The following is a 13,569-nucleotide window of genomic DNA, read 5'->3' as shown; positions in this document are numbered from 1 at the left end:
TTACTTTTTTAACGTTTTATATTATGCAGTTACTCAGTTAAATGTGTGTACTGTTTCTTTAAAACCTCTTTACTAATATTTTAAGAGTTTTTTCAATTTTTCCTGTCTAGGATGTCTCAAAATGAAAATACTGACCACAGTTATCAATAAAATATTCAACCAGAGTTGATACAAATTCAAAGGAAACATTTGTAAGAAGTGAAATAAAATTTGCTTATAGTCTAATTCAAATTTTAAGACCTGAGACAGCCCAGGAAACTTAAAGGCTCTAACAGACTATCTAATTCTAGACTTGCAGGCTGATATCCATAGAAATTTGGTTTGCAGCTATTCACTTGTATTTAAGATTGTACATGAATTGCATGAATTTCATTACTTAGAGTTAAAATTTCAGGAATATAAACTTCAGATTTACTGAGTTTACTTTTTGTTTTCCTATTCTGTTATGTTATTAAATAAAAGCTATTAATTAAATTGTATTTATTGCTTTAAATTGAAAGTAATTGATTTAAAATAAAAATGTTTCACTTTTGCAATCATCACAGGCCCCAATTCAAGAAAAGGAAACAATAAAGAAAATAAGAAATAAAAAATCTAAGGGAAATATAAACACAAAATGAAGAAAAGCACCTATTAGATTTGGAGACACCTGTTCAAAATGTTATACTGGACCAACAAATTCAGTAGTGGAGTGGAATATTCTTTTTTTTCTTTTTTTACCCCAAATTAATTACCATGATCTTGATCAGGAGCTTCCAGACTGTAACCATAGCCCAGCAGGGTGCGAACTGCTTCCCGAAGGCTGTCTTTGTTGGACTTCTTTGTTCGATCATCCAAAAGAGCGTACGGTACAAGGCGAGGATTTCTTCGATTTTTCACATCCTGCAGGAAGTATGAAAAATCAATTCAATTTCAGAAATGGCATTTTTGTCTTAATGACAAGATTATGCTATCACAGCAGTATAAAACTTCCTATTTACACCAACTGAAACCATGGAACAGCAAGTATATCAAGGAATCAAAGAAGCTGAATAGTCCAGACACTAGTAAAACCACTACAAAAGCAAGTGACACACAAGTAAACAAAACTGTGTGGCTTATACTTGCTGTCATTTTCTATCAAACGTACTTAATGAAGTAACAATACAAACCACAAAAACAAGTATAGATGCAAAGAACTTGACAGAAAACCAAAGGGATTATATTTCAGACACTGTTTATGAAGCAGATACCATAACAATAGTAGATAACTAGAGCTAAGAGTTGTTTCTGTACTACAAATGTACAGGGTTGGGTTTTTTCTTATTATAGCACTCAGCAAGATAGATAAACTGCCCAAATAATAAAAATGATAAAACCAAAGGAACAAAACACTACTAATAAAAAATGATAAATACATGTAACACTAATCGATCAACAATAAAGCAGATAACAGACCTGTGCCTTACTATGTCAAATACTTAAAACATGTATTTTTCCAAAATAAATGGTCTTGCAAGAATATGATGTGCTTCCTATGTTGAATTTTTGTAACAGATAATTAAACTAGAAAGTATTAAGGTTTAATCTTTGTATTTTACGTTTATTAACACAACATTGATTAGGTTTGGTCCTCTACTGCAAAATTATCTTGAGAGCAGTGTTTAACTGAAATATTTATACAGATAACACAATTTTTAGTGACTAATAGAACTGTTTTCTTGACTATATTTTCTTCTCACATGCTGTCAGACGTTTTGGGCAGTAACAGGAAACATGCAAAGAAGTCTTCATGTCCTTCCTAATATCTTTTAACACCCCCCTCCCCCCCCAAAAAAAAACAAAAACAAAAACAAAAACTAACAAACAACCAAAAAAAACCCCAAACCAGAAATTACAGACTGGACACAAAAAAATCCTTGCTGTTTGTTCTATTAAGTACAATAACAATGATACTGGGAGGCTCTTATGATTGGTCAGATTTAGTACAAAGTGTAAAAATAGTACCTTACTTCTTTTATAGCATTATAGTTCTAGTTTGAGGAACATATGTTGTTTTCATTCTATCTTTGCAGGCAGAAAATAAACGGCACATCCATTCTGACAAATACTTGCGGGTATCTTTTGTTGTGCTTTAAATGCTTAGTTGCAAGACTATCTGCCTTTTGCCTTGTTACACTAAGCAAATATTAAACAACCAGTTATAAATCAGTGCTTGATGAAATCTGGTCGTATGAGTGAATCCTCTAGGAGAAGAAATATTAAGAGGGAAGCATTACCGATATGCCAAAAGAGCTAACAGAAAGATAAAGACAATGCATTGCTGGGGACACAAATCACAAGACTATATCAGCTCTAGTTATATTCAGTAGAAAGGAGAGTGACAGGGCCAACACCAGGACCATTAGAGCTATCTACTCTTCATACTTATTTCAAACACTTAAGTTCACATACTCCTTTTTTCAATGTTTAATTTGGTAGATGTGGATAAGGGCTACGTCCAGAATGAAGCAAGTGTTGAAGTAAATTTTATAAGGAATTTTTATTTGATATAAGAATATTCACAGTAACATCTGAGATTAAACACCATGGGGTTTAATTATTTGTCTTGGAAAGGACATAAAAAAAGAAATCATTTCCTCGGAAACATTGTATGTCCCAAAGATATTACCAAACACTGTCTTTAAAAATATGAAACAGAAGTTTGGAATAATAGTCATGTAACTTCTTATCCATGATGTACAGTTAGACTAATGCATTGGTAGTTGCCATAGCAATGAATAACACATTAACATACAGGCAATCAGCTGATGACAATGCATCATAATGAAATAGAGTAAATGTTTTTTAAAATGCCTAAGCACAAAATGAGAGCAAGGTTAAAGAAATAAAAGGAATAAAGAAATTTTATGTACTAAACCAACTTGATTTTAGAGATTTTTTTTTCCTTTGGTTTAATTTTATTTAATATTGTGACCTTTTTCACACCTTCAAGACTGTGGCTGCTTCTTTAAATATGAATGTGAGAAGGGCTTTTTCTTTTTGTAATTTGGGGGAGAGAAGGGGGTTTCCGTTACATGTCTATCTAAATTTTGAATGTGTTACTTATTGCTGAATTAAAAACTGTTATTGTTATAGTCATCATAAATTTTTGTACTAATGACCTTCTGCATCTCTCTGGTTTAAGTGTAGCTAATCAAGAGAATGATCCTGTACTCTGATTGAGCTTTGCACACTCACAATCAAGTCAACAAGAAAACTGACTATCTAAGAGTGCTAATTTTTATTGAGTATGTTATTTGGTAATAGACTGATTTTTTTTCCAATTAAATACAGAGAAGCTATTGTAGACTGTTAAAAGAAGAAAAAACTCAGCGTAAGTTTTTCATTTCCCAGATTTGACAGTCTAATGCTTTATCAGAAGACTGTTTTGTGTAGAGTTTATCTGGCAACTACTTGTTCATGAATGGTTTGAGCTGGGTACCATATGTGACATTTATATAATTCTTTTCAAGACTTCCATGACAGGTAAAGAACACTGCTGCAAATTAAATCTGAGGAAACACAGGGAGCCAAGAGATACAGACTACATCATTCATTCAGTGAGTATGTGACTGATCCAGCACACTGGAACTAACAACTGCTCTTGGAACTTGCTTAGACAGATGTCATGTAACAGTGAGAACTACACAAGAGGAATGCCCATATCATCTACAGCAGCAAAGAAAACCACACTGAAATACTATAAGCAGCTCTAAAGAAGAGCCTATTAAGAGATGCAGTGTGTGTAATAAGGTTGTACGTTTCTGAAATAATTCAGTGACAAAAAACAAAGCCTCGTGTAAACCTCTAAAAGGCATCTGAAAAGAATAAAGTAGTTTTCCGAGCTATAAATGCAATACTGCAAACCTGTGCACTCCTAGACCTTTTCAAAGCTCTGTGAAGTTCAGGGACAGCACAGACCACTAGACTAAAGAGAAAAAAACCCACAGGAAACATATGCAAATAGGTGCCATTCAAAAAGAAAGACAGAAAAACACATACTAGGAAGAGTGTAGGAAAAATATAATAATAATTTAATGAGGCAATATGTTTTTCAATTTAAAGTATTAGAGCTGTATGGATATCTATTCTATTTGGTACTGAAATGATTTCATTCTCATAACCAAGGCACAAAGCAAACATATTTCAGCACGTATCCAGTGAGACAGATGCGCTGTTTTTTTTCTTAGCTTCTTTTGCACCATTACAAAACACTCACTCCACAACTGTGAATTGATTCTGCTTGCTGTCATATCACCACAGACACACAAGATCTAGATCTTGCACCACGCCAAAGATTGCTGAGCAACTGCCACAACAAAGGCTGTCAGAAAGCCTGTGAGCCACCACATGAGTGTGCAGCATGTACACTGTGAGCAAGATCATTTACCTACACTGTGCAATTCATGTCTTGTTATTCAGAGGTCTAGCTTTTCTGCATTTATCATGGCAGCTCATGTTTAACCAGAAACCATTAAAATTAAGAATCACCTTATAGGGGAAAAGGAAAAACACAGTTCTGACTTGGTATTTAGTAAGTAAGCAATGTCCGAAGTCCAGAGCATTAGAACCAAAAAGCACAATAAAGTCCTCACAAAGCCATATTTTTGGCAATGTTAACAAATACTCTAAACGTACTCAAGCAAAACAGAAGTTGTATTCCTCATCTGGAATACAAGCAGCTGAGTTCTGACCATAAAAGTATTTGCATCCTTAACAATATGTGTACAGCTTCTGCCATCTTCACTGAGGACCATACTCATATGGAATGCCTGGCAGAATGTGCCCTAACTATAAATGCAAGGAACTAATATATCAGTACAAATAATGTAAAATGTGAAAGTGAAGTAACATAAGTAGTTTTTCCAAGGACAAGATGCTGGTTTTATACATATTTAATGAAAAAATAAATAACAACTTGTGATTTTTCCAATGCATTTCTGTTTCCTCAGCCTGAATTTACAGAACAATGACCCTCTTGCATTGCAGCCCTAGGCAGGCTGAGAAGACCAAATTCTGATCAAATACTCATGTCATATACTTTCTATAAATTTAAAACAGTAAGATCCTGACTTAGAGACTAAACTGTCTTGTGTTTTGGGCCAAAGAGAAATCGGATTGGATAATTGCTTCACAGTAATAACTTTTGTAGCACAGAAAGTGCACAGCATCCATTTTAAGATGTTCTTCACAGTGGGAGAAACTTTATAGGTGCTGATTTTTTTAAACAATTTTTTAAGATGTGAGATTTTTAATACTTTTTTCTTTCAATATAAATGTGGTTTCTGATTGTTAGCTTCTTCAGACACAACAGAGGGCAACACAGAAAAAGCAGGATGTCCTTTGACTAAGCTATCTGGATATGTGCAATACATATAAGTAAAATTTAAAAGAATCTTTGGCTGTGATCCCCACAGTCAGTGTGGAGACCTAGAAGTCATGTATTCAGGAAGAAGGAAAGGGGTAGGTAATGTACTTGAAATAATTTTTTTTTCTGGTCTCTAAGCTTGACTCTTTTCTCTCCCATTTCATCTTTTCCTTATTTATATGGAAGTTGGGGACTCCTGTATATACAACACCACAGTTTTATTAACGTGAAGAAATACTGTAAGTTCCTGGATAAACTTATGTGAGTTCTGAATATTTTCCATTAGAATCTGAAGATTTAGTCACAAATACATGCCTTAATACTTCAATGCTATGTTTCCATCAGTTTCTTATGAAAAGTTCCTTAAAAGTAACTAAACAAAACACTCAGGTAACTATGCTAGGACTTAATGTCAAAATCCATGGCATGTTTAAAAAGAAGAAAAAAAAACCCTCTCTCATAGCACAAATGTGATTAATTCATTTACACCAAGGCTACAGTGCTCCTTTGCCCGGATCTGACTCCTGTGTGTATCCTTGGTCATTTACCATTTCCCAGTTCCAAGACCACTAACTTGGAGGTAATCATGTTCTCCCTCAAAGAGATACTGTCAAGTATTTTCATACCCTTTTTGTGTTTGTTTTTCCACTTACCCTTGTTATTTATATGTTCCTTTAAGCAGAAATATGTGATTTTCCTACCTCTTCTGTTCCTTCTGCTCCTTTCTTGGAGCTATAAACTACTGTGAGTCTGTACTACTGAAAAACACTTACTTGTTGGTGATCAATGTCATCACAACTGTCAGGACAGTCCTGGGAACAGAATTTACTACCTAACTTGTGCTCTCTCTCCTGGCTGGCTGGCTGGCTGGCTCTGCAGCAGCAGAACAAAAATACTGTATATAGTCATGCACGAAGAGCAGTTACTGTGTCTTGTTAAGAAAAAATCCTGACAAGTAGTGGAAGATTTAGAAAAAGAAAAAAACATCTGGAACTTGGAAGGTATTTTCTCCAATAGTTTTTAAAGGAAAGAAATGGTCTATACATGAACTACTTGACAGTATCCCTTTCATTTTTTCATTTTCTATAATTCCAAAATGATGAGGCACTTACATGGAACAGACGTACTAGATGATCTAATTCATCCTACACCCACAGCAGGATTGCTGTTCGTAACATATTTCCCAGTGATTAGTTCATCCACTTTCAAAAATCTGTAAGTTTCTTTCCCTGAGAAAACTATTTCATAGCTCTGTAAGATCTGTTTATAGTATTATACAGCATAACACCATGTTACTTTATTCCAGTACTGTAAAATGTCACAGTAATATGATGGGATGACAAATTGTAACCCATGAAATAAACCCACTGGAGACTAACAAAAGCACATATCAGTGTGGACAACAGCTAGCAGATGGCCATGTGATATGCATGTCAGCTAAGTGAGAAGCATCTCTGCACTGCACCCAGAAAGGAGATACCTTGCTATTCAGCTCTCTTCTTAAAAATTTTAATAAATGGTATTTATTATCTGCACATTGCAAGCACTCCTGGAACTCAGCTGTTTGTCTTATCTCCAGAAGAAAAAATTCTTTGAAAAGAGAAAAGTTATGGCATTAAGAGGAAATCAGTATTAACCCTCCAAGCATGGCAGCTTCTTCAGGACATACCATTGGTGGGAAAATTTTCAAGGGCATCATCTACCTGTTTAACCATACATGAGACTACTCTAATTTGTCTGCCAAGGATAAGGGAGCAAAGTATACTGTTGATCTTGTAGATCTGCTTCCTAAAGGCCATGATGATTTCTGAGCTCTTGTTCATCTTTAACAATCACATGTTGTTGAAAGCATAACTAGTGCACTGTACACTGCACCACTGCACTACATTCCCAACAACAGTGCCCCACTCAGCAGACAAATCTTCAGTCAGTTTGAATGAATCGGACACAAAACAATACTTTGGTGTTTAAAGCATAATCACTCAATACTGCAAACGCCCAATTAAGTGCCTTTCCAATTCCCAATGTGATCAGCTTCACAGGCTCTTAAGCTGTTTACTTTTAAATACTCCAGGCTTTCCTGCATGCCCATAACTGTCCTTGTCTTGGTAAGGAAGAACAGTTCAATATTTATCATATATACCTAAGGCCAATAAAGACTTAGGGCAGAAGCACTTTCAGAGCACAACCTGTTAGTCAGAATCAGAGCTTGATTCATGTCAACTGCTTAAAAATTTTTCAAAAATTTAAGTAGGGGATACCATTACAATAACATTATTATATAGCAAGTTGTCCTTGGCCACCAAAATGGATTTAGATACCTAAATTCTAATTGTCCAGTCAGATACCTTTGAGGATATGGGGTCAATTTTTTAAAAACTCTTGAAAAACAGGTAGGGTACCATTCAGTAATTACAAGATTAAGGAATATGAAACTACAAGTCTATTCTCCATGAGTTTTCTCACATCAGACTATAAATTGTAGTAAGTGAGCACAGACTTAATTTTCACATTGAACTTTGTCATCCAGTGAGCAAGGCATTTACTAGGAAGGGAGTCTAGGCAAGGCCAGAGTTCCAAGGCTGGCCCTCAGGAGAGTATTTTAAGAGTCTGTAGACAAAATACAGAGAGCTGTTCAGTGGGTAGATTATAGAGTCTGCCTTTTTCCCTCTGTTCTCTGCCTGTGAGCCTCATAAATGTCTCTTCACAAGGCCACAGTATTTTATATTCGACAGCAAGTTTAGCCTCTTTCCCCAGGCACAGCGCTGAGAACATAAAACACACTTCATAATTTTTCTGACATTAAGCTGAAGTGTTTAATTTTAGGTTATATCCCAGACTAGATTTGTCTGATCAGTGGGATTTTTTTGGTTTTCTGTTGGTTTTTTTAAAAGCCAAATTTGTGGCCTGGAGCAACTCCAGTGTCTTTGGGAAACATAGTAAAACTAATGATTTATGACTACCACATCACACCTCTTCAAATGCAGAACCTTATACATCAACAGGCATACCAAAACACACATAAAGACAGTGTATAATAAACTTGATGTGTAGATGAAAGGGAGAAACTTTTTCATTGACACCCACTCATACTCCATCTTTTACTTATCATTCCCAAACCAGTAAAACTGGGAAAAGTCTTTGACATCATTACTTAACTGCCTTTCCTACTTAATAACGCACTAATTCAGAAAATGTACCTTAGCTATAAATTCACTCCACTATAAGTAGCAAAATTATTTCTGAGTTGTTTTTTTTTTTTCAAAGATACACAGATACAGAGTGTGGATTAGATTGTCCTCAAGAAACTTTATGCACCACATATGAGTCGTGGGATTAAATTTTCCCAATGCTAATTAGAAATGTAATTAGTTAAGAGATGCATTTGATTCCAGAAACTTCTTAGCTTTGTCTTAACCAGTAAATTTTGTTGCAAAACTAAATTGACTTTTGGACTATGCAAAGCTTCTATCAAAGCTGTAACTGTTTCCCAACTTTCATTCATTTCAAAACTCTCAATTGGCAAGGCCCCGTATTGAAAATGATTGGCTTCTGGAAGAAAGAAAAATATGGGAGTATGGTGTGAGTTATTGAGTGCATTCTTTAATATATAAGAAATATGTCTTTTGAGCATACAGTTTTTCATTCTAGAAATAAATTGTATGCTGCCTCCATAAACAAAGGATTGAAAGAGTGAATTCAAAATGAATTAATCTGCTCCCCCTACCTCACAACAGAAAAGCATCACTTCCGACTTCTTATAACATGTTATATCAGAAATGTTAACAGCACTTCAAAGGGCAACCTTCTCTTACTTAAAGATGCAGCATTATGGTAAAATTTAATCCTGTGGTAAGCAGAGGATTTTCACCAACACTGCATTATCTTCAGTGTTTATCTAGTAGAGGATATTACATACATTCAGTCTGCAAACACATGAATTGGCTCACTGTCTGCCTAGACCCAAAAACAAAACATAGAATTCCTAAATAGTTTACCAAGTAACAGAATGACAACTTTATAGTAAGATACTATAATGAATGATGTTGAAACGCATATATGCAGCATATATTTTGCCACATAAACATACTTTGTCAGTATGCAGTAAAGTGAAATTAAGTGTATATCTTAATATATATAAAAGGAAATTAATTTACTTTTTTCATACAAAAGTTTTGCAAATAGAATGAGGTTTGGTCCTGTAAAAAACCAAAATTTGACATGTGCAACACTGATCTGTATAACTCAAATTTTTGCCAAAAACAAAATCAGTTTGTAGGCGGAAAAGGGTATGTACCTACAAAACAACTGTTTCTCATGTTTGCAAAAATAATGATCTTTTATGCTCAGTAGAAAACCATAAAAACTCATTTCTTTTCCCAAGACATGAATTTTACTAAAATTTCACTGTGATATTCTACCACACATTTATAAATGGAAGTGAAGCAACCTTTCTGTGTATAAAATTCACAATCACAGAAAGAATAGAAAATAAGGCTCTTAAAACTGATGTAGTAGCTGTCCTAAAAATACTAAATTAGGCTCATTGTATACATAACTGACTGGTTTGGGTTTTTTTAAAGAAACCAACACACAAGTTTTGCTTTTAACAGTCCATCCCTGCTTCATTCTTACTCCCCTCCCTTGTAATGCATTGTAATATCTACCACATACTATTTCTACTGACTGAAACAAAACAACTAAAGTAGGACTGGAACTTTGAGACTTACTTAACCAATCTCAGTTAAACACGGCCTCTGCCAGAAATACAACATATTAGCAAAGTGATTACTAGTAGTTTACATTCATATTTTCCTGGATAAACAAAATTATTTAATTCCCAGGATTGCAAACATTTAAATGATTCCACTAGTGAAAGTCAATGTTTACATTTCCTAATATACTAGAGCACAGTAGCTTCCTGAATGCAATTTTCTCACCCTAAGATCTAGCTAGCATCCAAGAATATATCACCAGGTTTTTTTAATACTGCTAGAGTCTCATACTGCTAGAAGATTTAGCAGGATTGTTTTAATGATGTATTTTTGTTTTCTTTGACTGACAAACTCACATTCGTTAGCTGTTTCTTCCTGATTGTGTCTCCCCATTTTTTCCATTTAATTGTGAAATACCTCAATAGATAAGTGCTTTTTCAAGTTTCTGAAGTTAGCACTTACCTGCTGGATACCGTATGTCCAGCCTTGCCTTATACGGTCCCTCGCCCACACATTGTGAGCATTCTCTGCCAGTTTATCCACCATAGCTTCTTGAGAGGGGGTCAGTTTGATAAAACTCAGATCCATGGGTGCTGGCTTATATCCACTTAACAACTGATAGCTGTTGAAAAACACAGAACTCACAGTTACTTTTCAGTAAGTAAAAATAATAGAAACCACAAAGGAAAGAACTATACCATCTGTAACACCTATGCAAACATATCCACATAAATATGATATACACTGACATTTGATTTTGTTTCAAGCTAATTGCATCTTGATTGCATACAGTGAACTGGTAATGAAAGCTACCCAAATTGGTCTGAACTAAAAATGTTTTTAAAGTACTTCAGTACTTTCACATATTCAAAGCAGTAGATTAAGATGTTGTTTATCTAAATGCCTGTATCAACAATATTGTTGCTACCTCTGAGCAGTTACAATACTTATTAAATTCTACATATTTCCCACTGAAGCAAGAAAATATGTGCTTCCTATTACATATAGGGTTGTGAGAGACAGAGCAGATCATATGGCTTAGTCAAGATCACTTACGAAATATGCCTAAGTTTGTCTTTATAATACTTCATACCTCCAAACAATAGGAGGAAATGTCTAAAATGTAAGTATGACTTCAGAAAAGAAAGGCAGCTTCCTTCTCTTTTTTGTGTCCCTAGGAACACTACTTATACAAAGTTGTTCCCGTCCAACTAATTACAGTAATCTCCTACTTTACTTATGACCAAATCTTCTTCAATAAAGGGCATAAAGCATATGGGGATAGATGCAGCACAACAGAAGTTAATAAATTTACAACAGAAACTTATGACACTATGCAGCACCAACATGGTGGTGGACATGACCTCCCTTAGCTCAGCTGATAAGGGAACATACAGGGAAAGAGGAGCAGGAAGAGAAAAGCGTGGGGGAAGACAGAGATAGGCCATACTGGGTGTGTGTGCCCAGCGCTGGTGGGGGGAGGCCAGAGGGCAGCTCCATGAGGAGAGGCCAGGGCTGCCCAAGTGCCTTGACACAGCTGGTTCCAGTTGGCCCAAAAAGGGACCTGCTGCTGGCCAAAACCGAGTCCTTCAGCCACACTGCTGGTACTTCTGGAAAATACTTCTTAAAAAAGGTAAAATGGTGCGCTGGCACAGAGGAGTGAGAGAAAAAGGTGTTAAAAACAGACTGCAAACACCAAAGCTGGGGGCAACGAGAGGGATCAAAGGCTCTCCAGTTGCCAGAGCTGAGACCTCCTTGTGGTCCCAGAAGAAACCAGGCTGGAGCTTCTGGATGTGCCTTTAACGCCCCTGAGTATGACCTTCAGGATCTTAAAAGTCTTTTCCACCCTAAAGGATTCTATGATTCTATTTCTCCTTAAGCATCATCATCATCATCATGGCTAGGCTTCGTGAATGAAGATTTGGGAAGCGCACTCACTACCCATGCTTGCTGCAAGCAGCCTCTGCAGAGCAGGATGTTAAGCACTGCAGAGCTGTTTTTATGTAAGAAACAAGGGCAGCATTGTCAGTAAAAAGCAGCTCGTGGAGAAGGTGATTCAGGGTCTTGGTGTGGGCCTTCAGTCGCCTTAGGTTGAATAGGCTTCCATCTGTATAATATCGGATGTAGATGCCGTTTTCTTCATCAAGGTCTGCTGTGGCCTTTTGGAGCATCATGCTGAAGACTGTGAATAGAGTTGGTGCAAGAATGCAACCTTTTTTCACATTATTGGTTATTGGAAAGGGCTCAGAGAGTGCATCACTGCATCTGACTTGTGCGCGCTGATCCTCACTTAGCAGGATGATCATTTTGAGGAACTTGGGGGGACATTCTAAATGTTCCAAGATCTGCCACAGGCCTTTTCTGCCCCCAGTGTCAAAAGCTTTGGTGAGGTCAACAAAAGTTACACAGAGAACTTTGTTCTGTTCGCTACACTTCTCCTGCAGTTGTCTGAGAACAAACACCATCTGTGGTGCTCCTATTGGCTCTGAAACCACACTGACTTTCAGGTAGAAGATCTTCTGCAATAGTGGGTACTAATCTGTTCAGAAGTATTCTTGCAAGGATTTTACCAGCAATGGAGAGCAAAGTAATACCTCGGTAATCTGAGCAGTCTGATTTTTCTCCTTTCTTCTTGTACAGGGTGATGATGACTGCATTATGGAGATCTGGTGGTAGTTCCCCTTGATCCCAGCAATGCACAACAAGCTCATGAAATTTCACATGGAGTGCTTGACCCTCATGTTTCCAGACTTCAGGTGGAATTTCATCAACCCCAGCTGCCTTGCCAGTTTTCACCTGTTGTATGGCCTTAAGTGTCTCTCCCATAGTAGGGGCTATATCCAATTCATTTTTTACTCGTTGCTGTGTAATGTGCTCAATTACTGAGCCTTGCACTACATGGTTGGCACTGAAGAGAGTCTGAAAATGTTCAGACTATCAGTTCAGCATGGAGGTTTTATCTGTTAGAAGCATTTGACCATCTGCACTGAGTAGGGGGCTTTGAACCTGGTGTGTGGATCCGTACACTGCTTTCAGGGCCTCACAGAATCCTCTGTGCTCACTCAAATCTGCCCATAGTTGAGTCTTTTCTGCTAGGTTGAGCCACCACTTGTTCTGGATACCTCGAAGTTTCTATTGGGTCTTACTGCATGTAAGACAAAAGGCAGCTTTTCTTACATGGTAAGATGGCTGAGCAAGGTGTGCTTGGTAACCAGTTTTCTTCTTCTTCAACAATTCCTGGATCTCTTGATTGTTCTCATCAAACCAGACTTTGTTTTTCTTGGACAAGAACCGTAAGGATTCTTCAGAGGACTGCAGAATGCTATTTTTAATATGTTGCCAAAGCACTTCAGGAGAGGGATCTAGGGGATTATCTTTAAGTCTAGTTTGAAGGTTTACCTGAAAGCTATCTCTCACTGTAGCTGTTTGAAGATTGTTAACTTGGAGTGTCCTCCTTGGAATGCC

General features: G+C 36.5%; 1 protein-coding gene across 1 annotated transcript in view; it reads right to left on the bottom strand.

Moving 5' to 3' along the window:
- The window catches only part of RYR2 (ryanodine receptor 2), a 371,658-nt gene that overhangs the window by 152,013 nt on the left and 206,076 nt on the right, over nucleotides 1–13,569 (bottom strand). Inside the window, exons 26-27 of the mRNA XM_071581075.1 lie at nucleotides 10,567–10,726; nucleotides 735–882 (exon numbers count right to left, since the gene is read on the bottom strand). Coding sequence (XP_071437176.1) covers nucleotides 735–882; nucleotides 10,567–10,726 — 308 coding nt within the window. The remainder of the gene's footprint in view (nucleotides 1–734; nucleotides 883–10,566; nucleotides 10,727–13,569) is intronic.

Source organism: Pithys albifrons, chromosome 2 (assembly GCF_047495875.1).
Source record: "Pithys albifrons albifrons isolate INPA30051 chromosome 2, PitAlb_v1, whole genome shotgun sequence".
Lineage (NCBI taxonomy): Eukaryota > Metazoa > Chordata > Aves > Passeriformes > Thamnophilidae > Pithys > Pithys albifrons.
Note: the sequence above shows the minus strand (reverse complement) of the source record. Positions and strands in the feature narration are given on the sequence as shown.